Source organism: Mirounga leonina, unplaced genomic scaffold (assembly GCF_011800145.1).
Source record: "Mirounga leonina isolate KUSES-001 unplaced genomic scaffold, KU_Mleo_1.0 Mir_154, whole genome shotgun sequence".
Classification (NCBI taxonomy): Eukaryota; Metazoa; Chordata; class Mammalia; order Carnivora; family Phocidae; genus Mirounga; species Mirounga leonina.
The window spans coordinates 61722448-61746221 of record NW_023270389.1 but is presented as its reverse complement, the minus strand read 5'-3'; the positions used below and the strand labels follow the sequence as shown (position 1 = coordinate 61746221).

The following is a 23774-nucleotide window of genomic DNA, read 5'->3' as shown; positions in this document are numbered from 1 at the left end:
CATGGAAAACATGCTCTCTATTCATTTTCTGAAATATTGTAATTTTACTTAGACAAATGAAGCAACTCAAACATTAGCTAACAAACAAAAAGAAGCATGGGGGATATAGTAAAGAGCCTGCTAATGGCCATATCACAGAAATGTGTGGTTTCTGACAGTTTTTTTGTAGGCTTCCAGAAAGACTTTAATTTAAGGGGTTATCTAAAAAATTTTTAAGAATAAGGTAGACTTTTAAACAATAGGGTGAGATATATTATTACTCCTACTCAAATGCCGACAACCTGTTGAACCTAACAGAGGATTAAAGGGATAACAGAGGACTCTGAGATAGGCATGGAAAGTTAGAATAGTTATCCACTGACTGGTAGCCAGATGGAGGGAAATTATGAGTGAGATAGTTTGGTGGAGAGTTCTCAAAGAGTGCTTGTCTGTTCTTGCAGGCATAAGATAAGGGAATACAATAAGTAACAATTAGAATAGCTATTGGGTGGTGTCTCACTCTCTGAAAAAAGGTAAAAAATATCAATACATTGATGGCACAATACTTCATTACCAGTGTAATAAAAAACTATTAAGCAATATATGCAAGTTCCATTTCAATTATTTCATTCAGAAAAAAGCCAAAACCCAAGTCTATAATTGAAAGCTTTAACTAAAAAAAATGTTGCAGGCTTCCAATTTTTGGTCTGGAATATAATGAGCTTGGAAGACAACATTCACAACAAGACAAAAGCTGGACACACCAAAAAATCAACCACTCTTCTTAAATCCAAAAGAGAATTGAGGTCACAGGGAAAACTGTCATCCCTTAAATTGGACAGACAGGTGTTCCTAAGAATCACAACCTACCTGAGCAGAAACTTCCAGGGGAACCAGTCCTGGGAAGGAAAAGGTAAAGTGTAATTGGCAGTTCATGGCAGATAAGTTTGAGGGTTAAAAACTCCAGAAGAACCATCTTAAAGGGATTCCTATATTTTGTGAGTTTTATCTCTAGGACACTACCAGGTTCTTAGAGCAAAGACTAGAGAAAAATCCCTTCCAGCTTCCTCTAGTACAAGAGGAAAAGTAGCCACTTTGAAATATGCCCAAAGCATTTCTGTTCTTAAAAAGGCCTGCCTCAAGACAAAGTATTTTACCAGAGCCTAAATAGCTGGGGTTTTTCACAACCTAACTGCCCTGCCCTCAAAAAGGGAAATATCCAACCCCAGCTCCCTCTAGGCTTCCCACCTCACTTACGGCGACAGGGTGACTGAGAAGCGCTTGTGAAGGTAAAAGCTAATGGGCATAGACTCCCTAAAAGACTGAGACCTAATCATAGGACTATAAAATGCTTCCCCTGCTCTCACACCCACCACCACATCAAAAGGGCGCCTATAAAATAACAAGGGAATACACTAAAATAACTGCATATCTCAGACTATAGTTAAGAAGAATTTTCAAGGGAAGCCCAAAGACAACAGGGGAAACATAAAGCAGGACACTAGTGGAAATTTTAGCCTCTGACAACTGTAGTAACACCAAACAGTAAACATAGCCTAACTCCTACCACAATAAACATAATGTCTCACTCTAAACAGTTCCTTTTACCCACTACCTTGTGGCCAGCACTCAACAAAAAATTAGAAAGCACACTAAAAGACTTAAAGCACAGTTTAAAGAGATGAAGAAAGCACAGAACCAGACTTTAATATGGCAGCAATGTTGGAATTATCAGATTGGGAGTTTAAAATAATTATGATTAATATGTTAAAGCATCTAATGGAAAAAGTGGACCACATGAAAGGACAGACAGGAAATATAAGCAGAGATGGAAACTCTAAGAAAGATTCAAAGTGCTGGAAATCAAAAACACCATAATAGAAATGATGAATGACTTTGATGGGCTCATTAATAGATTGGACACAACCAAGAAAAGAATCGGGGAACTTGAAGAACTGCCAATAGAAATTTCCCAAACTAAAATGCAAGGAGAAAAAAGAATGAAAAAGAACAGAATATCCAAGAAATGTGGGACAATTATAAAAGGTGACAAAGAGAAAGTGATCTCTAGTTTAATTCTACTGTGGTCTGAGAACATACGTTTTATGATTTCTAAGGTGACAAGAAGAAATATTTGAAACAATAATGACCAAGAATTTTCCAAAATGATAACCACCAAACCACAGATCCAGGAAGCTCAGAGAACACCAAGCAGTATAAAATAAACAAAAAAATCTAGCCCTACATCAGGCTCCCTGCTCCACAGGAAGCCTGCTTCTCCCTCTCCCACCCCCCCTGCTTGTGTTCCCTCTCTCGCTGTGTCTCTCTCTGTCAAATAAATGTTTAAAAAAAAAATCTATACCTAGGCATATCATATTCAAACTGCAGAAAATCAAAGACAAACAGAAAATCTTTAAGAAAGTCAGAAATCAGGGTTTTCTTCAGAAACCCTGCAAGCAAGAAGACAATGGAATGAAATATTTAAAGTATTCAAAAGAAAAAAACTCACCAACCTAGAATTCTGTATTCAGGCAAATTAACTTTCAAAGGTAAGGGGAAAATAAAGACTTTCTCAGATAAAAAAAAAAAAATTGAGCAAGTTTGTCTCCAGTAGACCTGCCTTGCAAGAAATGTTAAATGTTCTTCAGAAAGGAGGAAAATGATACAGGTTATAAGCTCAGAAGTACACAAAAAAGAAAGAGCATTAGAAAAGGAATATATGGTGATAAAACAAAATACTTTTTTTTTTTAATCTTAACTGATCTAACATATAACAGTTTGTTCAACATCACGGTAGCAGCGCTATATATAGTGAGTATAGCTTATGAATAATTGAAATGAATGACAGCAATGTTATAGAGGACAGGAGGGAGGGATTGGAAACACTCTCTCATAAGGGACTTGCCCTACCCATGTGGTGGTATAGAGCTATTTGAATGCAGACTTAGATTACTGATCAGTGTAATTGCAAACTCAAGGACAATCACTTACAAAAGTAAAAAAAAAAAAGTTCAACTGCTATGCTAAGAGAGGAGAAAAACTGCAATCAAATAACAGGATCACTTAAAGCCAGAAAAAGAGTAGAAGACTGAAGAGAGAGAGAGAGGGGGGAGAAAGAAAGAAAGAAAGAAAGAAAGAAAGAAAGAAAGAAAGAAAGAAAGAAAGAAAGAGAACGAACGAATGAGGGCAATGAATAGAAAACAGTAACAAACATGGTAGGTATTATCCAACTATATTGATATCCAAGCATATCAATAATAACTTTAAGTGTCCATGGTCTGAATACCCCAATAAAAAGAAAGAGACTATAAAAATGAATGACAAACATGACACAAGTATATGTTGTCTATAAGAAGCCCACTTTAAATATAAAGACACAGATAAATGAAAGGTAAATGGATAGAGAGACATACCATGCTAACATAAATAAAAAGAAAGCTGGTGTAGCTATATTAATTTCAGACAAAGCAGACTTCATACCAAACAAAAATATAAGGGATAAAAAGAAGCATTACATAATGATAAAGGGGTCAATTCTCCTGGCACATAATGATCCTTAATGTGTATGTGCCTAATGACAGAAGATCAAAATACATGATACAAAAACTGATAGAACTGTACAAAGAAACAGATGAATCCACTATTTCAGCTGGAGATTTCAAAACCCCTCTGTCAGTAATTGACAGATCCAACAGATCTTGCAGAATGGCAAAACATTGGTAGGTACATAGTTGAACTGAACAGCATCAGCCATCGAATGGAACTAAATGGCATTTATAGAATATTTTATCCAACAAGAGAATACACATTCTTCTTAAGCTAAAACAGAACATTCACCAAAACATACCACATCCTGGGCCTAAAAACACACCTTAACAAATCAAAAAGAATAGAAATCATAAAAAGTATGTTCTCAGACCACAGTAGAATTAAACTAGAGATCAATAACAGAAAGATGGCTGGAACACTCCCAATATACTTGGTGATTAAAAAATAGTTCTAAATAACATACAGGTCAAGGACAAAGTCTCAAGAAAAATTTTAAAATATTTTGAACTAAATAAAAATGAAAATACAACTTACCAATATTTGTGAGATACAACAAAATCAGTGAAAAACATCAGAAAAGAAGAAAGATTCCAAATCAATAATCTAAGCTTCTGTCTTAGGAAACTTAAAAAAAAAAATGGGGAGTAAGTTAAATCCAAAGTAAGCAGAAGATACAATAAAAATTAGAGCAAAGATCAAAGAAATTAAAAATAGAAAAGCAATAGAGAAAAGCAACAAAACCAAAAGCTGGGTCCTTGAAATGATCAATAAAACTGTAAGACTCTAGACTCTAGCCTGGCTAACTAAGAAAAAAAGGGAGAAGACACAAATTACTAACATCAGAAATCAAAGTGGAGTCATCATTACAGATCCCATGAACATTAAAAGGATAACAATGGAATACCATGAACAACTCTATGCCCATAAATTTTGTAATTTAGATAAAATGGACCAATTCCTTGAAAGACACAATCTATCAAAACTCACAGAAGGAGAAATAGTCTGAACAAGGCCTACATCTATAAAAGCAATTGAATCAATTATTAATAACCTTTAAAACAGAAAGCACCAGGCCTGCCATTAGTCCACTTGTGAATTACACCAAAAATTTAAGTAACAAATTATACCAATTTTTTACAATGTCTTCCATAAAATATCTGAGGGAATACTTCCTAACTCATTCTTGAGACCAGCATCACCCTAATACCCAAACCAGGTGAAGACACTACAGAAATGGAAAACTAGAGACCTATAATATATCTCATGAAGATAAATACAAAAATCCCCATCGAAATATCAGCAAATCAAACGCAATGATGTATAAAAAGAACTATACAACAGGACCAAATGGAATTTATTCTAGGTATACAAGGTTGGTTCAGTATTTGAAAAGGCATTAATGTAATCCATCACATCAACAAACTAGAAAAATAATTTATGATCATACCAATAGACAGAAAAAGCAAGTGACAAATTCCAGTAGCCATTCAAGATAAAAATTCTCAGCAGACAAGAAATAGAGGAAAACATCCTCAAATTCATAAACAGCCTCTATAAATAACATATAGCTAATGTCATACTCAATGGTGAGACTATAGATAGTTTCCCATTAAGAACAAGAACAAGGCAAGGATGTCCCTTCTCATCACTCCTACTCAACACCATACAAAAAATCCTAGCTAATGCAACAAGATAGGAAAAAGAAATAAAAACCATATATACTGGAAAGGAAGAAATACTTTTTAAAAAGACATCTGGTTTTGTTATTTTGTGGATATTTACTAACTGATTTTAATTCATATAAAGGGGCAAAAGACCCAAATACTTAACATCATAATGAGAAGAACAATATCAGAAGATTGACACTACCCAACTTCAAGATTTACTGTAAAGTTCCAATAATCAAGACAGTATGGTATTTGCAAAAGAATAGACCAATAGATCAATGGAACAGAAAAATGATCCCAGAAGTAGATTCAAACAAATATAGTCATCTGATCTTTATAAAGAAACAAAGGCAATTCAATTGAAACATTCTTTTCAACAAATGGTGCTGAAACAACTGGATATCCACATGCAGAAAAAAGAAAAGAAAAGAAAAGAAAAAACAATCTAGACAGAGATCTTACACCTTACATAAAAATGAACTAAAAATGGAGCATAGATCTAAATGTAAAACACAAAATTATAGAAGAATGGGGAAAATACTGATGACCTTGGGTTTGGCAATGATCTTTAGATAGAATACCAAAAGCAAAATCTATGAAAGAAAAAATTGATAAGTTAGACTTTACTGAAATTAAAACCTTCTGCTCTATGAAAGACACTGTTAAGAGAATCAAAGACTAGCCACAGACTAAGAGAAAAGAATTGCAAAAGACATAGCTGATAAATGACTGGTTTCCAAAATATATAAGGAACTCTTAGAACTCAATAATAAGAAAACAAACAATTCAATTTTAAAAAAGAAAGTATATAAGTGGAAAATAAGTACAGGAAAATCATATCCAATATTATATGTCATCAGGGAATTTAAATTAAAACACACCTCAAGTACATTAAAATCCAAAACACCAATGACACCAAATGCTGGCAAGGATGTGGAGCATCAAGAACTCTCATTCATTGCTGGTGAAAAAGCAAAATGGTACAGCCATTTAGGAAGACACTTTGACAGCTTCTTACAAAACTAAAAATACTCTTTATCGAGTGATCCAGCAATTGAGTTTCTTGGTATTTACTCAAATGAGTTAAAAATTTATATCCACAAAAACGTGCACATGAATATTTATAGCAGTGTTGTTCATAGTTGCCAAAACTTGGAAGCAGGAAGCAAGCAAGATGTCCTTCAAAGGATGAATGGATAAACAAACTATGTTATACCCATACAATAGAATATTACCCAGTGATTAAAAAAAGGCTACTGAGCCATGAAAAGACATGGAGGAAACTTAAATGCCTATTCCTAAGTCAGTGAAGCCAGTCTGAAAAGGCTACAAACTATATGATTCCAACTACATGACATTCTGAAAAAGCAAAACTGTGCAGACAGTAAAGAGATCAGCAGTTGCCGGGATTTGGAGGCTAAGAAAGGAGAGATGAGTAAATGGAGCACAGATGATCTTTACTGCAGTGGAACTATTCTCTTTGCTACTGTAATGATGGATACACATCATTATACATTTTTCAAAAGCTGTAGAATGTATGACACCATTAGAAAAGAGAACTATAGGCCAATATCCTTGATAAACATAGATGCAAAAATTCTCAATAACATACTTGCAAACTAAATCCAACAATACGTTAAAAAAATCATTCACCACAATTAAGTGGGATTTATTCCTGGGTTGCAAGGGTAGTTCAATATTTGCAAATCAGTCAACATGATACACCACATTAATACAAGAGAGGATAAGAACTGTATGATCATTTCAATAGATGCAGAAAAAGCATTTGACAAAGTACAACATCCATTCATGACAAAAACCCTCAACAAAGTAGGTTTAGAGGGAACATGACTCAACATAATAAAGGCCATAGGTCAAAAGCCCACGCTAATATCCTCAGTGGGGAAAAACTGAGAGCTTTTCCTCTATGGTCAAGAACAAGGCAGGGATGTCCACTTTTGCCACTTTTATGCAACATAATACTGGAAGTCCTAGCCACAACAATCAGACAACAAAAAGAAATAAAGAACATCCCAATTGGCAAGGAAGAAGTAAAACTTTCACTATTTGCAGATGACATGATACTCTATATGGAAAACCTGAAAAACCACCAAAAAACTGCTAGAACTTACACATGAATTCAGTAAGGTCACAGAATACAAAATCAACGTACAGAAATCTGTTGCATTTCTATACTCCAGTAATGAAGCAGCAGAAAGAGAAATTAAGGAATCTATCCCATTTACAATTACACCAAAAACAATAAGATACCTAGGACTAAACCTAACCAAAGAGCTGAAAGACCTGTACTCTGAAAACTATAAAACACTGATGAAAGAAATTGAAGATGACACAAAGAAATGGAAAGACATTCCATGCCCATGGATTAGAAGAATATTGTCAAAATGTCCATACTATCCAAAGCAATCTACATATTTAATGCAATCCCTATCAAAATACCAACAGCATTTTTCACAGAGCTAGAACAAACAATTCTATAATTTGTATGGAACCAAAGAGGACCCCCAAATAGCCAAAGCATTCTTGAAAAAGAAAAGCAAAGCTGGAGGGGGAGGAAAAGATGGCGGAGGAGTAGGGGACCCTATTTCCAACCAGTCCCAGAATTGAGCTGGGTATCTACCAGACCACTCTGAACACCCACGAAATCAGCTTGAGATGTAAGAATATATATCTGGATCTCTACAAACAGAATATCGCAGGCAGTTGGTTTCAAGGTATGAAGTGATTCTGCGGGCAGATATCGGAAGATAAACGGAAGGGGGAGGGAGCCATGGGGATCCTGCAATGCCGGAGCGTGAAAGCCTCCCGCACTGGGGACAGGGCACGGACTCGCAGACTGGTAGCGGTGGGGAAAGGACTTTAGGGCAGCCCCCACTCCGGACTGAAACCTGGAGCAGCAGGGCCATGTGTGTGAACTGAGAGTGGCTGGTGGTTTGTTTTTTTTTTAAGATTTTATTTATTTATTTGACAGAGAGAGAGACAGCAAGAGAGGGAACACAAGCAGGGGGAATGGGAGAGGGAGAAGCAGATTTCCCGCTGAGCAGAGAGCCCGATGCGGGGTTCGATCCCAGGACCCAGGGATCACGACCTGAGCCAAAGGCAGATGCTTAATGACAGCCAACCAGGCACCCCCAAAAATACTAATTCAAAGGGACACATGTACTCCAATGTTTATAGCAACATTATCTACAATAGCCAAATTATGGAAAGAGCCCAAGTGTCCATCAAAGGACGAACGGGTAAAGAAGAAGTGGTATATATATACAATGGAATATTACTCAGCCATAAAGGAGAAAGAAATCTTGTCATTTGCAAAGACATGGATAGAACTACACAGTATTATGCTAAGGGAAATAAGTCAGGCAGAGAAAGACAAATACCATATGAGTTCACTCATATGTGGAATTTAAGAAACAAAACAAATGAGCAAAGGGAAAAAAAAGAGAGAGAGAGAGGCAAACCAAGAAATAGACTCTTAACTATAGAGAACAAACTGATGGTTACCAGACAGGAGGTTGGTGGAAGGATGGGTGAAATAGGTAATGGGGATTAAGGAGTGCACCCGTTATGATGAGCACTGTGTGTTGTATGGAAGCATTGAATCACTATATTGTATTCCTGAAACTAACACACTGTATGTTAACGAACTGGAATTTAAATAAAAACTTAGGGGCACCTGGCTGGGTCAGTTGGTAGAGCATGTGACTCTTGATCTCCAGGTTGTGAGTTCGAACCCACATGTGACAAGTTTACTTAAAATAAAAAAAATAAAATAAAATAAAATTGGGGGTGCCTGGGCGGCTCAGTAGGTTAAGTGTCTGCCTTTGGCTCAGGTCACAATCTCAGGGTCCTGGGATCCCAGGAACCTGGGTCGCCGCATCAGGCTCCCTGCTCAGCGAGGAGTCTGCTTTTCCCTCTGCCCCTCCCCTCACTCGCTCTCTTTCTCTCTCTCTCTCAAATAAATAAAATCTTAATAAATAAATAAATAAAAATTTAATAAGAAAATAAACAAAAACTCTTAAAAGTAAAAAATAAATGTAAAAAGGATATAAAAAATTAAAAAGTTTTTAAAATTAAATAAATTTTTAAAAAAACTAATAAGCTCTTTCTAAGCCCTTAAATGTTACTTTTATTCTATTATTCTCTTGTTTTTTGGGGGGTTTTTTGTTTTTATTTTTTTAAGATTTTATTTATTTATTTGACAGAGAGAGACACAGCGAGAGAGGGAACAGAAGCAGGGGGAGTGAGAGAGGGAGAAGCGGACTCCCAGCAGAGCAGGGATCCCGATGTGGGGTTCGATCCCAGGACCCTGGGATCATGACCTGAGCTGAAGGCAGACACTTAACGACTGAGCCACCCAGGCGCCCTATTATTCCCTTGTTAAAATGTATAAAATATATACTATGTCTACCTTTCAAGGCTTTTATAATCTTCCATTTTCCTAGTTCAGCATCCCTTTTAATAATTTTTTTAAGATTTTATTTATTTATTTGACAGAGAGAGAGAGAGCACAAGTAGGCAGAGTGGCAGGCAGAGCAAAAGGGAGAAGCAGGCTTCCAGCTGAGCAAGGAGCCCGATGCAGGGCTTGATCCCAGGACCCTGAGGTCATGACCTGAGCCGAAGGCAGACACTTAACCGGCTGAGCCACCCAGGTGCCCTTAATAATTTCTAACAGACATCCTCTACTGCAGGAATTTAGAATAGATGCCTTGTGGCCCCCATAAATAAAACATTCATCCTGAATATGTCCTTTCAGTGTTGCTGTTTTCTCTATGGAACTCTTTCATCCTCCTTCTGCTGATCTAAACAATCCTGCTCCTTTAAGATTTTCCTCTCCCAGAAAAACATCCTCCAAAACTCCAGCTTTTAGTACCCTTCTACTCTTATTATAATTTTAGTTAATACTACAGAACGCAGACTACATCATATTCTCTATAGTGTTACTGTGGTGCTCATAGGCATTAGTACTCTCTTCTCAACTAGATGGTAAGTTTATTTTATTTTTTTAAAAGATTTTATTTATTCATTTGTCAGAGTGAGAGAGAGAGCACAGGCAGGGGAGCAACAGGAAGAGGGAGAAGCAGGCTCCCTGCTAAGCAGGGAGCTCGATGTGGGACTTGATCCCAGGACCCTGGGATCATGACCTGAGCCGAGGCAGACACTTAACTGACTGAGCCACCCAGCCATCCACAACTAAATAGTTAAGTTTATTACAATTTATATTGTGGTAGAATCTGCCACCCCAAAATATGCCACTTTGGAATAAGAATTATTTTGAGCTAAAAGCACTTAAAAAACAGCAGATACAAAAAGAGTGACCTTCCCTTTCTTCCTGGAAGCAGGAGATAAAATTCCCATGTGAAAGATGTCCTCCCCATATGAGGAAGAAAGAAAACATTCTTTTTTTTTTTTTAAAGATTTTATTTATTTATTTGAGAGAGAGAGAGAATGAGAGACAGAGAGCATGAGAGGGAGGAGGGTCAGAGGGAGAAGCAGACTCCCTGCCAAGCAGGGAGCCCGATGCGGGACTCAATCCCGGGACTCCAGGATCATGACCTGAGCCAAAGGCAGTCGCTTAACCAACTGAGCCACCCAGGCGCCCGAAAGAAAACATTCTTATCACCAGAGATAGGGAGTGAGGCTGAGAGATTTCTGTGCAAACAGACCTCATTAAAATAACTCATCTTCCTTTAGCCTCCCCATATATTTTAGTTATGTTTCCACATTGCCTCTCTTTGCTCAACATAGTATATATAAAAGCATTTTGGTTTTGCCATTTCTCTGAGTCATCATTTCCTTATGAGAGTTCCCATGTCACATAAAACTTGTATTAAAACAATCCCATTTACAATGCACCAAAAGTAATAAAATACCTAGGAATAAACCTAAACAAGGAGGTGAAAGACCTATAGTCTGAAAACTATAGAACACTGATGAAAGAAAATGAAAAGATACAAACAAATGGTAAGATATACCATGCTTATGGATTGGAAGAATAAATATTGTTAAAATGTCCATACTACCCAAGGCAATCTACAGATTCAATGCAATCTCTATCAAAATACTAATAGCATTTTCCACAGAACTAGAATAAATAATCCTAGTATTTGTATGGAACCACAAAAGACCCTAAATAGTCAAAGTAATATTAAAGAAGAACAAAGCTAGGGGTATCACAATCCCAGATTTTAAGATGTACTATACAGCTATAGTAATCAAGTATGGTACTGGCACAAAAACAGACACAGATCAGTGGAACAGAATAGAAAGCCCAGAATAAACACACCTATAACGGTCAGTTAATCTATGACAAAGGAGGCAAGAATATCCAACGGGGAAAAGACAGTCTTTTCAATAAAAAATGTTGTTGGGAAAACTGGACAGCAACATGTAAAAGAATGAAACTGGACCACTTTCTCACACCATACACAAAAATATACTCAAAATGGATTAAACAGCTAAATGTGAGACCATAAAACTTCTAAAAGAAAAAATATAGGCAGGGCGCCTGGGTGGCTCAGTCGTTAAGCGTCTGCCTTCGGCTCAGGTCATGATCCCAGGGTTCTGGGATCAAGTCCCACATCGGGCTCCCTCCTCGGGGGGAAGCCTGCTTCTCCCTCTCCCCCTCCCGCTGCTTGTGTTCCTGCTCTCACTATCTCTGTCTCTGTCAAATAAATAAATAAAATCTTTAAAAAAAAAAAGAAGAAAAAACATAGGCAGTAATCTCTTGGATCAGCAACATGTTTATGGATATGTCTCCTCAGGCAAGGGAAACCAAAATAAAAAGTTTTTGCACAGCAAAGGAAATCACCAACAAAAAAAAAGGCAACCTCATGGATGGGAGAAGAGATTTGTAAATGATATATCTGATAAGGGGTTAATATCCAAAGTATATAAAAAACTTGTACTACTCAACACCAAAAAAAGTAAATAATCTGATTTAAAAATAGGCAGAGGAAAGAACTTATCAAACTCAACACCCAAAGAACAAATAATCCAATCAAGAAATGGGCAGAAGACATGAACAGACATTTCTGCAAAGAGACATCCAAATGGCCAAGAGACACATGAACAAGTGCTCAACGTCACTCGGCATCACGGAAATCCAAATCCAAACCTCAATAAGATACCAGCTCACACCAGTCAGAATGGCTAAAATTAATAAGTCAGGAAACGACAGATGTTGGCAAGGATGCGGAGAAAGGGGAACCCTTCTACACTGTTGGTGGGAATGCAAGCTGGTGCAGCCACTCTGTTAAACAGTATGGAGGTTCCTCAAAAAGTTGAAAATAGAGCTACCATACGATCCAGCAATTGCACTACTGGGTATTTACCCCAAAGATACAAATGTAGGGATCCGAAAGGGTACGTGCATCCTGATGTTTATAGCAGCAATGTCCACAATAGCCAAACTGTGGAAAGAGCCAAGATGTCCATCAATGGATGAATGGGTAAAGAAGATATGGTATATATATACAATGGAATATTATGCAGCCATCAAAAAAAAAAAAAGAAATCTTGTCATTTGCAATGACATGGATGGAAGTAGAGGGTATTATACTAAGTGAAATAAGTCAATCAGAGAAAGACATGTATCATATGATCTCACTGATATGAGGAATTCTTAATCTCAGGAAACAAACTGAGGGTTGCTGGAGTGGTGGGGGGTGGGAGGGATGGGGTGGCTGGGTGATAGACATTGGGGAGTGTATGTGCTATGGTGAGTGCTGTGAATTGTGTAAGACTGATGAATCACAGATCTGTACCTCTGAAACAAATAATACATTATATGTTAAAAAAAAAAGAGATAGTAGGAAGGGAAAAATGAAGCGGGGGGAAATCAGAGGGGGAGACGAACCATGAGAGACTATGGACTCTGAGAAACTAACTGAGGGTTCTAGAGGGGAGGGGCGTGGGGAGATGGGTTAGCCTGGTGATGGGTATTAAAGAGGGCACGTATTGAATGGAGCACTGGGTGTTATACGCAAACAATGAATCATGGATCACTGCATCAAAAACTAATGATGTAATGTATGGTGATTAACATAATAAAATTTAAAAAAAATAGGCAGAGGACCTGAACAGACATTTTTCCAAAGAAGACAAACACATGGCCAACAGACACATGAAATGATGCTCAACAACAGTAATCATCAGGGGGAAAAAAATGAGGTATCACCTCACACCAGTTAGAATGGCTAGTATCAAAAAGACAAGAATTAACAAGTGTTGATGAGGATGGGGTAAAAAGGCAATCCTCATGCACTGTTGGTGGGAATATAAATTGGTGCAGCCACTGTGGAGAACAGTATGGAGGTTCCTCAAAAAATTTAAAAACAGAAATACCATATGATCCAGTAATTTCACTACTGGTATTTACCCTCCAAACTGACACAAATCCAAAAAGATCTATGCACCTCTCCATTTACTGCAGCAGTATTTACAGATTTACAGATATGGAAGCAGCCAAATATGCACCGATACATGAATGAATAAAGAAGATGTGTGTGTGTGTACGTATACATATAAACAAATATATATGGAATAGAATATTACTCACCCATAAAAAAGAATGAGATCTTGCATTTGTGACAACATGGGGTGGACTTAAACGGTACCATGCTAAGTGAAATAAATCAGACAGAGGGAGACAAATACTGTATGATTTCACTTGTATGTGGAATCTAACAAAATAAAAGAACAAAGACTCAAATATAGAGAACTGGTGGTTGTCAGAGGGGAGGTGGGTAGGGAGATGGGTGAAATAGATAAAGGGGACTAAGAGGTACAAACTTTCAGTTATAAAATAAATAAATCACAGAGATGAAAAGTACAGACAGGTAATATAGTCAATAATATTGTAATAACGTGTATTCTGACAGATGGTAACTACACTTATTGTGGTGAGCACTGAGTAATATATAGAATTGTTCAATCAATATGTTGTACACCTAAAATTAATATATTATCAGTTATACTTCAGTAATAAAATAACCAAATAAATGTGTATATTTTCATCCTGTTAATCTGTTTTATGTTAATTTTTTTTTTAAGATTTTATTTATTTATTTGACAGAGAGATAGCACAAGTAGGCAGAGCAGCAGGAAAGGGAGAGGGAGAAGCAGGCTCCCTGTGGAACAGGGAGCCCGATGCAGGGCTCGATCCCAGGACCGTGGGATCATGACCTGTGCCAAAGGCAGACGCTTAACGACTGAGCCACCCAGGCGCCCCTGTTTTATGTTAAGTATAAGTCACAGCCAAAAGCCCTAAGAGGGTAGAGGTAAAACTCCCCTACAAGGTCTTTTAAGTTTTTTCCATAGCATCTTAGAGATTAACAGGAGCTTGTTAAGGGAATCAATCCTAGGATATTATTTCAGCCTTTTTGGTAATCCAAGAAAACTTGTGCAATAACGATTGTATCCTCCAAGAACAAAGACATGCTAAGATCGGGAACTTCTTGGAAACGTCAGAACCATGAAATGTCTAAAGGTTTCTGAAGTCTTGCACCTTTGAAGAGGAACCAAAATGTAAAAAATATGATATATTGATACTGAATAAAAAAAGGAAGGAAAACCAAAGCACGTAGTTGGGAGAGGCATAAAGGCTCCAATGGCATTAAGGACCTTACTAAACTGCCTCAGTTGAGTAAGTAAACATTATGAGCCTCTGGTGTTACAAGCTGCAGAGGACACATTTGGTTTCTTGATCATTGTTATCAGTACCCCCATGGGCCATTCTCACTCAAACCTAAGGTAAGAACCTTTGCTGACAATGGAGTGGATTTTGTCAGCAGTTTAGAATTGCTGGTTGCTGTAGGAGAGCTTCACTAGGTTGACAAGTGTGGGAGAGTGACTGGTATTACCATTCCAAAGCATTCCCCATCAGCTGGGCTAAAGAACATGGGGTGGAAAGCAAAAACTCTGAAACAAGAGAGCATATTATCAAAATATTAGATTAGACACAGTTATGGTCCACTGGGAAATGAAGCAATCAGAAATGGCAAGGTCAGGAGTATCATTCCCCAGCATGGGAAGCCCCTGTAACATATCAGTCTTTTCAAAGATGTAAACATGACAATTGTCAATGTTTCACAATACACATGAAGACTAATAATAGCAAGTTTTCATATAAGGTATCATTAATAGAAACTTTAATTTAGTTATGGTTAAATTTTTAATGAGAAACTTACCTTGCAGAACTTGACTTCTGCCTCTAAATGATGAATGTATTGAGACTGGTCATTGATGATAGGAACGAGATTGTATACAGTAGGGATACTGGCTTCCTCATACTCTGATGACCTCTAAGGCAAAAAACAAAAACAAAAACAAATTAAGCATGTTTGGATTTAGCAAAGAATCAGGTAATACCACCATAAACCACCTCCATATTCAATTTAGTACTGATGTCATATAAACATAGGGTAGATCACATTGTGGCCAATAGTATTTATTTCTCTATCCTATAAATTCCACAGACAGAGAAGATTCAGGGATATGAATATCTTTTTTTTAAAGATGGAAAGTGAAAGTGATTATAAAAAGTTTGTGGCTAATGGAAAAATGCTGGGGTAGTCTCACTGGCTTGGGATGAACTGCCTATCAGAGCCATCTGGAAATGTGACACCCCAGTCAGCAATGGGGAGATAAATGGACAACTCTCTTCAAGAAACCACCATGTGGGAGCACTGCTAGCTAAAATTGCAGAACAGCTGCCTACTGAAGGGTTTCTTTAGACAAGGGTTTGCTGCCAGGTGTGTCCACGAGGTAAAATTCTATCCACAGGGCGCCTGGGTGGCTCAGATGGTTAAGCGTCTGCCTTCGGCTCAGGTCATGATCTCAGGGTCCTGGGATCGAGTCCCGCATCGGGCTCCCTGCTCCTTGGGAGCCTGCTTCTCCCTCTGCCTCTCTCTCTCTCTCATGAATAAATAAATAAAATCTTAAAAAAAAAAAAAAAATTCTATCCACAAAGGAGTATGTTAGCAAAGTGTGGTTTTTGATTTTTGACCCTAGGCAATTTGAGACTATGCTGGTATGGAGCACAGAGCCACCAAGCCTAGGGTGCTAAAGCAGGACCCTCAGGAAACTGGCAGCTATCTTGCACCAGGAGTCCAGTGAATAGACCTCAGAAAAAGTGTTAATTCTCTGTACCTCTGCAGCATTCCTGCATTGACTTTAATGTACGCCTTACTTTCTCCTCAAATGATTATAACGTGGTTTCTAGAATCATTTATCATTCCATGATATTTTTTAAGGAAAAGAGGAAATCAGGGAGGAAGAATGAGTGTCAACCAGTGAAATGAACCCAGAGAAAGCTCGAGATGAGACACCTGATCATTGTTTCTCGGTCTGCTAGAAATTCCTAACAACAAAGGACCAGCTCTCGTGACAGAATAATTTATTTTTTTATTTTTTTATTTTTCATTTTTTTTAAAGATTTTATTTATTTATTTGAGAGAGAGAGAATGAGAGACAGAGAACACGAGAGGGAAGAGGGCAGAGGGAGAAGCAGACCCCCCGCTGAGCAGGGAGCCCGATGTGGGACTCAATCCCAGGACTCCAGGATCATGACCTGAGCCAAAGGCAGTTGCCCAACCAACTGAGCCACCCAGGCGCCCTCGTGGCAGAATAATTAAGTAGAGTTTTGTTTTTTGGCATATTTAAGAAATTTAAAAACCAAAGTAACTTTAATACAATGGATTTTCTACAGTGAATAGAAAGCAATTAATTATAATAATTTTATATTAATAGAAATGGGTCCAGAACATAGGCAAATAAGAATTAAATATTACTGTGGGTACATACAGGACAGTCTATGTAAAAAAACAAAACAAAAAAAACAAAAACCATAAGCTAATACTGAGTGGAAAATGAAATCACCTGTATATATTTTGAAGGGTTTATTATAGTCTGGATAGCCACATTTCAAAAACATAAGTAATAATACGTGGCTATGTTCTCCATCTCAACAGTGTCTCAGTTTCACTGTCAACAGAGCCACGTGTTTCGGGTATGTCATATGTGTGGCTCAGTCAGTGGGCGTCTGACTCTTGGTTTCAGCTCAGGTCATGATCTCGGGGTTTTGAGATCGAGCCCCAAGTCAGCTCTATGCTTAATGCAGAGCCTGCTTCAGATTCTTTCCCTCTTCCCTCTCCGTCCCCATCTACTCTTCCTCCTGCTCACATGGTCACTCTCTCTCTCTCAAATAAATAAATAAAATCTTTAAAAAAAAGAAGAAAGTGCATTTAAAGTGTTTCTAAACCATCAAACACTGCTTATTATCATTATGGCTTGTAATCATTCCGTGTGGGCTATACACATTCAGAGTCTAAGTTGCATCCCTCCACATAGCTCCATATAAACAGACCTGTAGGGGACTTGTAAAGTATATACTGCATATGCTGAACTGATGATGCTCTTGGTAAGCCTCCCCCTGCTACCCAGATTCAACCAGCTCTGTAGTATCACTGCTTGGTTGTATCTTTAAAATGCTAATGAGCATGCCTGAGCATTCGACAGATACAGCAACTTCATCTACTAGTCTTGAAAGTACTCTACCCACTGTGTGCCAAAGAGCGTTCTAGAAGCCAGGTATTAAAATTATAATTGATAGCCACATAAATATTGAACATGGGTATGCAGTATATGTCTCTGAAGTGGGAATCAAGCATGAAAGTATGTGTCAGGCTGGAATGAAGTGTTAATATGGGGGTATGGTTATGACATTTCAGCTGTGAGTAAAGTGACATGTCTCCACAGTTTCTTCAATGGAGCCTTGGCATCTAAGTGTTGCACACATTGAAAATGCAAGGTAGTTACTGCTACTATGACACATTAGATTTGTGTCAGATTGCGTTGTTTCTAAAGAATTTTAAGTATATACTCTTATCTTATTATTACAGAAACACTGTGAGGCATAATATTCTTCTAGAAAGTAAGTAATAGGCCCAGATAGACCTAAGGCCTAGACCATTATTTTGATCATTTAAACCTGGCCAAATCCTTCCCTCATACCTATCCCCCCTCCTATCTATCTCAGGCTTTAGCATACCACATCGCTTCAGTTGGGAATAATTCAGTCTGTCAAAGCAATGGCAATAAAAAACAACTTCAGAAAAAAATATAGCTTCTCACATTGTGCATTTTTGTAACCATGTATTTTAAAATGCAGAACAAGATTATATACTTTGGCTTTGACGTTCAAAATAAATATTACAGAGGACAGCTAGAAATAATTATAATTAAGTAAATTCTAAAAATGATAGGATATCGATATGACCCCGTAAAAAAGAAACAGCTACTCTTTTCCATAGAGTATTCCTTTTCTTTTATATTTGCTAACAGTTGCAAAGTAAATTCTGCAAACTGTTTCCTCACCTGCATTTTTCAAGTGAATGATAAATTTAAAACTCAGGATTCCCTTTGCTATGGAAGTCTCTCTTCTTCAGCCAAAATAATCAGAAGGGAGATCATTTCTTTTAATGCTTTATGCTATTAGAATGTCCTGCTCAGAATTTGTCGGGAACATATACTACTGAAACGACACTGTAGAGTTAAAACATACTTAGAGGGGTACCTGGGTGGCTCAGTCGGTTAAGCGTCCGACTCTTGATTTCGGCTCAGACCATGACCTCAGGGTTGTGAGATCAAGCCCCGTGTCAGACTCTGCACTGAGCGTGGAGTCTGCTTGAGATTCTCTCCTTCTCCCTTTCCCCCTCCCCCCATTCATGCCTTTTCTCTCTAAATAAAATCTTAAAAAAAAAAAAACATAGTTAGAAAGACAATGGTCTTGTTAGGTTGCAAATGTTGATACACACCAGAGGGGACACATTTCGTCTTCTTGATGGAGACACCTCACTTTCCTTAGTTGCCTGTTGGCGCAACAAAGCTTTGAGTTGATTGACTGCAGAGCAAACACAATGGGTTTCATTAGCCTTCCCATGGATCCATGGCTTATCATCACCCATTCATGCTTCTATCCATCTAACAAACATAGTGTAAACATGTTTTATGTATCAACAACTGTGCAATGGACTGGGGATCCAAAGGCAAACATGAGAAAAGCTCTACCACTTAAAGGCCAAGAGAGATACACTGACAGATATAAAACTATGTAATAAGTTCCCATGTAGATCTACAGCTATCCACAGTGCTATAAGAAGAGGAAGCACCTAATCATGCCTGTTTTTACATTACAGAGGAGTTAACACTGGGAAGGATGAACAGAAGATTACCAAGCAAAAAAGGATGAGAAAAATCCCAGTTAGAAGGGATGGCATAAGCATAGAAGCCGGGCGAGTAGGTTGCTATGACTAGAATGTGGCTGGATAGTGGGGAGGAGGATAGAAATATGAGGCTGGAGAGGTAGCTTGGAGCCATCTTAAGAAGAAAGAAGAAGAAATATTGCTATGACATACAAAGGATTTTGGACTTCAGCCTATAGGCACCACGAAGTCAAAGGAAAAATATTCAGCAAGGAAGTTGTACCAGCTGATTTGTGTTTCAGGAAGAAAATCCCACCTGCAGAGCAGCGGACAGCCTGGAGTCCTTACTCTACGGAGGAGCTTAAAATAGTCACAGTGTGTCATTCAGACTAGGACTGACATCCATTCACACTCACCGGCATGGCTGTGTTGAAGTTCATGCCAAGCCATCCCAGGGTCCTCATTTTCCACACCATTACCACACGTGGCATCCAGGGCACCTTCTCCAACACTGACATCACCGTCTCTCAGTGCACACTGCAGTTGGTGAATGCTTCTATTCGCACGTTCTGCAACAACAATGTGATGAAAATCAGGGCCTGTGAAGTCTGAATGGCTATGTGGACACTTACTCCAAAGGGCAGTGCCTAAAGGAGAACCAAATGTGTCTTATACTTTATGGAAAAAAGCAGAGATTTGTTTCTAGCTTGCTGAGGACAGTGCTGAGGAAGAGAGATGAAGTTCGTGGGTCAGAGGTGAGACCTGATGATCTCTAAGTTCCCTGACACGTCAGTGGGGGATAGTCATCATCTACAGCTTCTGCCAAGGAGGCTAGAATAGGAGAGCTCCTCCCCAACCCACCCTCCAAACACTAACCCCACCCCAGAAAGGGCTCCCTTTACCCTCCTTGAGATACTGGGGTGGTGGGCAGAACTAGCAAGAGAGACTCCACCACACCAAGTTCCCGCCCAGGGAAGCCTACTTGCCCCTGTGAGCCAAATGTCCCTCCTTGACTGAGAGACAGCTGACCGCCTGGCCTAGTTTTGATCAAGACTGGAAGGGCTGAATGAAGTGCTTTTAGTACCCGCCTCTGCAGTGTAGTCCTTCCTATGTCCTGCTGACTGACTACACACTTGTAGAGATTCTTGGTTAGTGGACCTCACCACCCCTAGAATTGAAGCTTAAACTCACTAGCACTTACTCAACAGTACAGCCTAAAATGAAGTATCTTACGGTATATTATACTATAGTAGTTCATCTCTCCAAATAGTGCCCCCCACAACCCCCCCGGCCCCTACCCTTGTCCCCTCCCAAGTTGAAACTAAGTTGGGTAACTTGCAAAGAGAACACAGGAGAAGTTACACCATGCCAGACCAGGTTTCATTTTTTTTTTCTTTACATTTATTTATTTATTTGAGAGAGAGAGCAAGCATGTGCACGAGGACACATGTGCTCATAAATGCCCACCGTGCACATGTGAAGGGGGAGGGGCAGCAGGGGAGGGAGAGGGACAAGCAGACTTCCCGCTGAGTGTGGAGCCCACTCGGGGCTCAATTCCATGACCCCAAGATCATGACCTGAGGAAACCAAGAGTAGGGAGCTTAACTGACTGAGCCACCCAGGTGCCCCCAGGCTTCATATTTTAAATGTCTGGTAGCTTCCGCTTCCTCCCTCCTGGAATGCTTGTCTTTATGATCCCTAAGCCACTAAGTAGGAAGCCTGCCTACCCTGCTGGAGAGATTGTGGCAGGGCCATGTGGCGAGGAGAGGCCCTGAGAGCACATGGGGAAGGAGAGAAGCCCAGCACCGCTGACAGCCCAGGGGAGCGTCCAGATGGCCTGAGGCCATCTCACTGCAAAGGCATGAAAGAGACAGGAAGAACTGTCCTGCTGCGTCCAGTCAACCCAAATGCCTTTAGCTGTTGCTGTCAGCCACCAGGCTTTACAGTGGTTTGTTATGCAGCAACAGAGAACTGAAATAATTATCCAGCGAAATACCCAAAAACGTTTTCAGCAAAGGATCCAAGTCTTACATTAAAAACAGAACTATACTAATGACACTGGTGATGGCATTACTGAGAATTCTATCCTACTTTATGGATATTTTAACATGTCTAACAGCCGGAGAGCCCGGCAATCAATCGGTAATTTCATTAATCAAGGTCCATTTATTTTTTTCCATTTAAACTTGTTGTTTCTGCTAATCTCTTAGGATTAAATTCACTGGTTCCAATTTAGAAAACATTAACTATAACAAAAACTGTTCCTTGCACGTTAGAGCGGGGACCCAGATTTCAGTCATGCTGTTCAAATTTTGACATCTGTATTTGAAAGTTATTTTTTAATTCACTCATTAATTTACCAAGCACCTACATATATCTAAGATGGAAATGTATGTTAGAAAAAGATGAATTCCCATGCAAATTCATCTACATCTATTATCTATTTATTTTTTAAATTTTTTTAATTTCTTATTTTTTTAAAGATTTTATATATTTATTTGAGAGACAGGGAGAGAGAGACAGAGTGCTTGAGCAGGGGGAGGGGCAGAGGGAGAAGCAGACTCCCTGCTGGGCAGCGAGCCCCATGCAGGGCTAGATCCCAGGACCCTGGTATCATGACCTGAGCTGAAGGCAGATGCTTAACCAACTGAGCCACCCAGGTGCCCCTATTTCTTTTCCTTTTAAAGATTTTATTTATATATTTGAGAGACAGAGAATGTGCACATGCATGAGTGGAGGGGGGGGGACAGGGGTAGAGGGAGAAGCAGACTCCCCACTGACCAGGGAGTCTGACACAGGGCTAGATCCCAGGACCCTGAGGTCATTACCTAAGCCGAAGGCAGACACCTAAGCGACTGAGCCACCCAGGTGCCCTATTATCTATTTCAAAATGGACTCCATTGAAACAATACTTAAGATCTTCAAGGGGAGGAAATGGTACTTTCCCTAAGAAGAACAATTCAAAACAATGATGGCCAATGACATTCTTGCTCTTCTTGCTCTTCTTTGACAACTTAGGTCTATTTCTTCTTGTGTCCTCAGGAGAAAAGCTCCTCATCTTTGCTACCTATATGGGAACCCTAAGAAAGCTACAAAACAACGATCTTTTCATTACCAGTCATGGATGAAAATATATTTACAAACATATATTCTACAGGACCTTGAGAAACAGATTTTATTTTCTCCAAGCTCATTAATTTCAAAGTTTAGAACAGAAAAAGTAACTGTAACTCAGTAGAAAAAAATATACTACTCTATGCTACAAAGTATCTGACATAGGTTGTTCACTTAGAGCAACTCCTTTCATTTCCTGATTAAACTAAAGAAAACCGGTCTTTCAGGTCAGGGTTCAACAGTGAAATTTTATTACTAACTACACAAGAGACTCACTGAATTTATCGCTACATTTCTTCCTACACACCAATCCTATTTCCACACAGACGTTTATCTGACAGGCATTTGGAGCTGAATACTAACCAAGCGTGGCCTCCTCTTAGTCATCATGAGTTTTGTTTTTTGGGGTGGTTTGGTGTTTTTTTGTTTTGTTTTTACTCATCATGAGTTTAAGAAAAACCCAGATAAGACACATTCCTGGTTTTAGCAAAATAAGAAGTAGCAGTAGTTTTCCAACAATTTAGTATTTTCTAAAGAGATTTGTTAATGGAAAAGGAAAATCAAAGTGTTACATGATAAGAAATTTAGTTCACAGAGCTTTAGATTTACACCCGTAAATCTATGAATAAAGCACTTATCTTTACTACATCCATTAAAAAGGAAATAGAGGGCTTGACTAACATTAAAAGTATGCTCTGGAGCTATGAAATGATTTTACTTCTAAGATAAAGGATAATTATTTATTTAAAACCCCATTTGACTAAAAGCTAATAAGCTGTATTAGGAAAAAGAAAGGAAATCTGGAAAAAAATTCACAGTTGAAGATCTCTATATGTAGAGTTCTTTTATCAGATTACAATGATGGTAGAGTTTCATGAGCCCATTTAACCCCTTTTTCAATATTCTTCTTTACTCTTTTAGCATTTATGACATTCAAAGACTACGTGTTAAAATTACACTATGAAAACAGTTACGTGAAATAGTGAGATACTGAAACCAACAACTATCCCGAGGAAAAGTTAACTTCAGTTAACTAGGATCAGAGAGGAAGACAGGGAATTTGCAAGAACTGTGTCCTAAAACTAAAACTAAGGAGGTAAGTGATATTTTTAAGTCATTTCAATAGTATATTTCAAAACACTCTAAATGCTCTTCAAGTGTATACATAGCAACATAATTATACACTGTAACAGACAAACAGTTAATCCTGAGGAATAATAATGCTTAGATGGTTCAAAAC

At 38.4% G+C, this 23774-nt stretch overlaps 1 protein-coding gene across 1 annotated transcript in view; it reads right to left on the bottom strand.

Moving 5' to 3' along the window:
- Window positions 1-23774, bottom strand: part of SDCCAG8 (SHH signaling and ciliogenesis regulator SDCCAG8) — a 233058-nt gene that overhangs the window by 199754 nt on the left and 9530 nt on the right. The window contains exons 2-4 of the mRNA XM_035010960.1: window positions 19837-19989; window positions 19034-19119; window positions 15407-15520 (exon numbers count right to left, since the gene is read on the bottom strand). Of these exons, the coding sequence (XP_034866851.1) occupies window positions 15407-15520; window positions 19034-19119; window positions 19837-19989 (353 nt within the window). The remainder of the gene's footprint in view (window positions 1-15406; window positions 15521-19033; window positions 19120-19836; window positions 19990-23774) is intronic.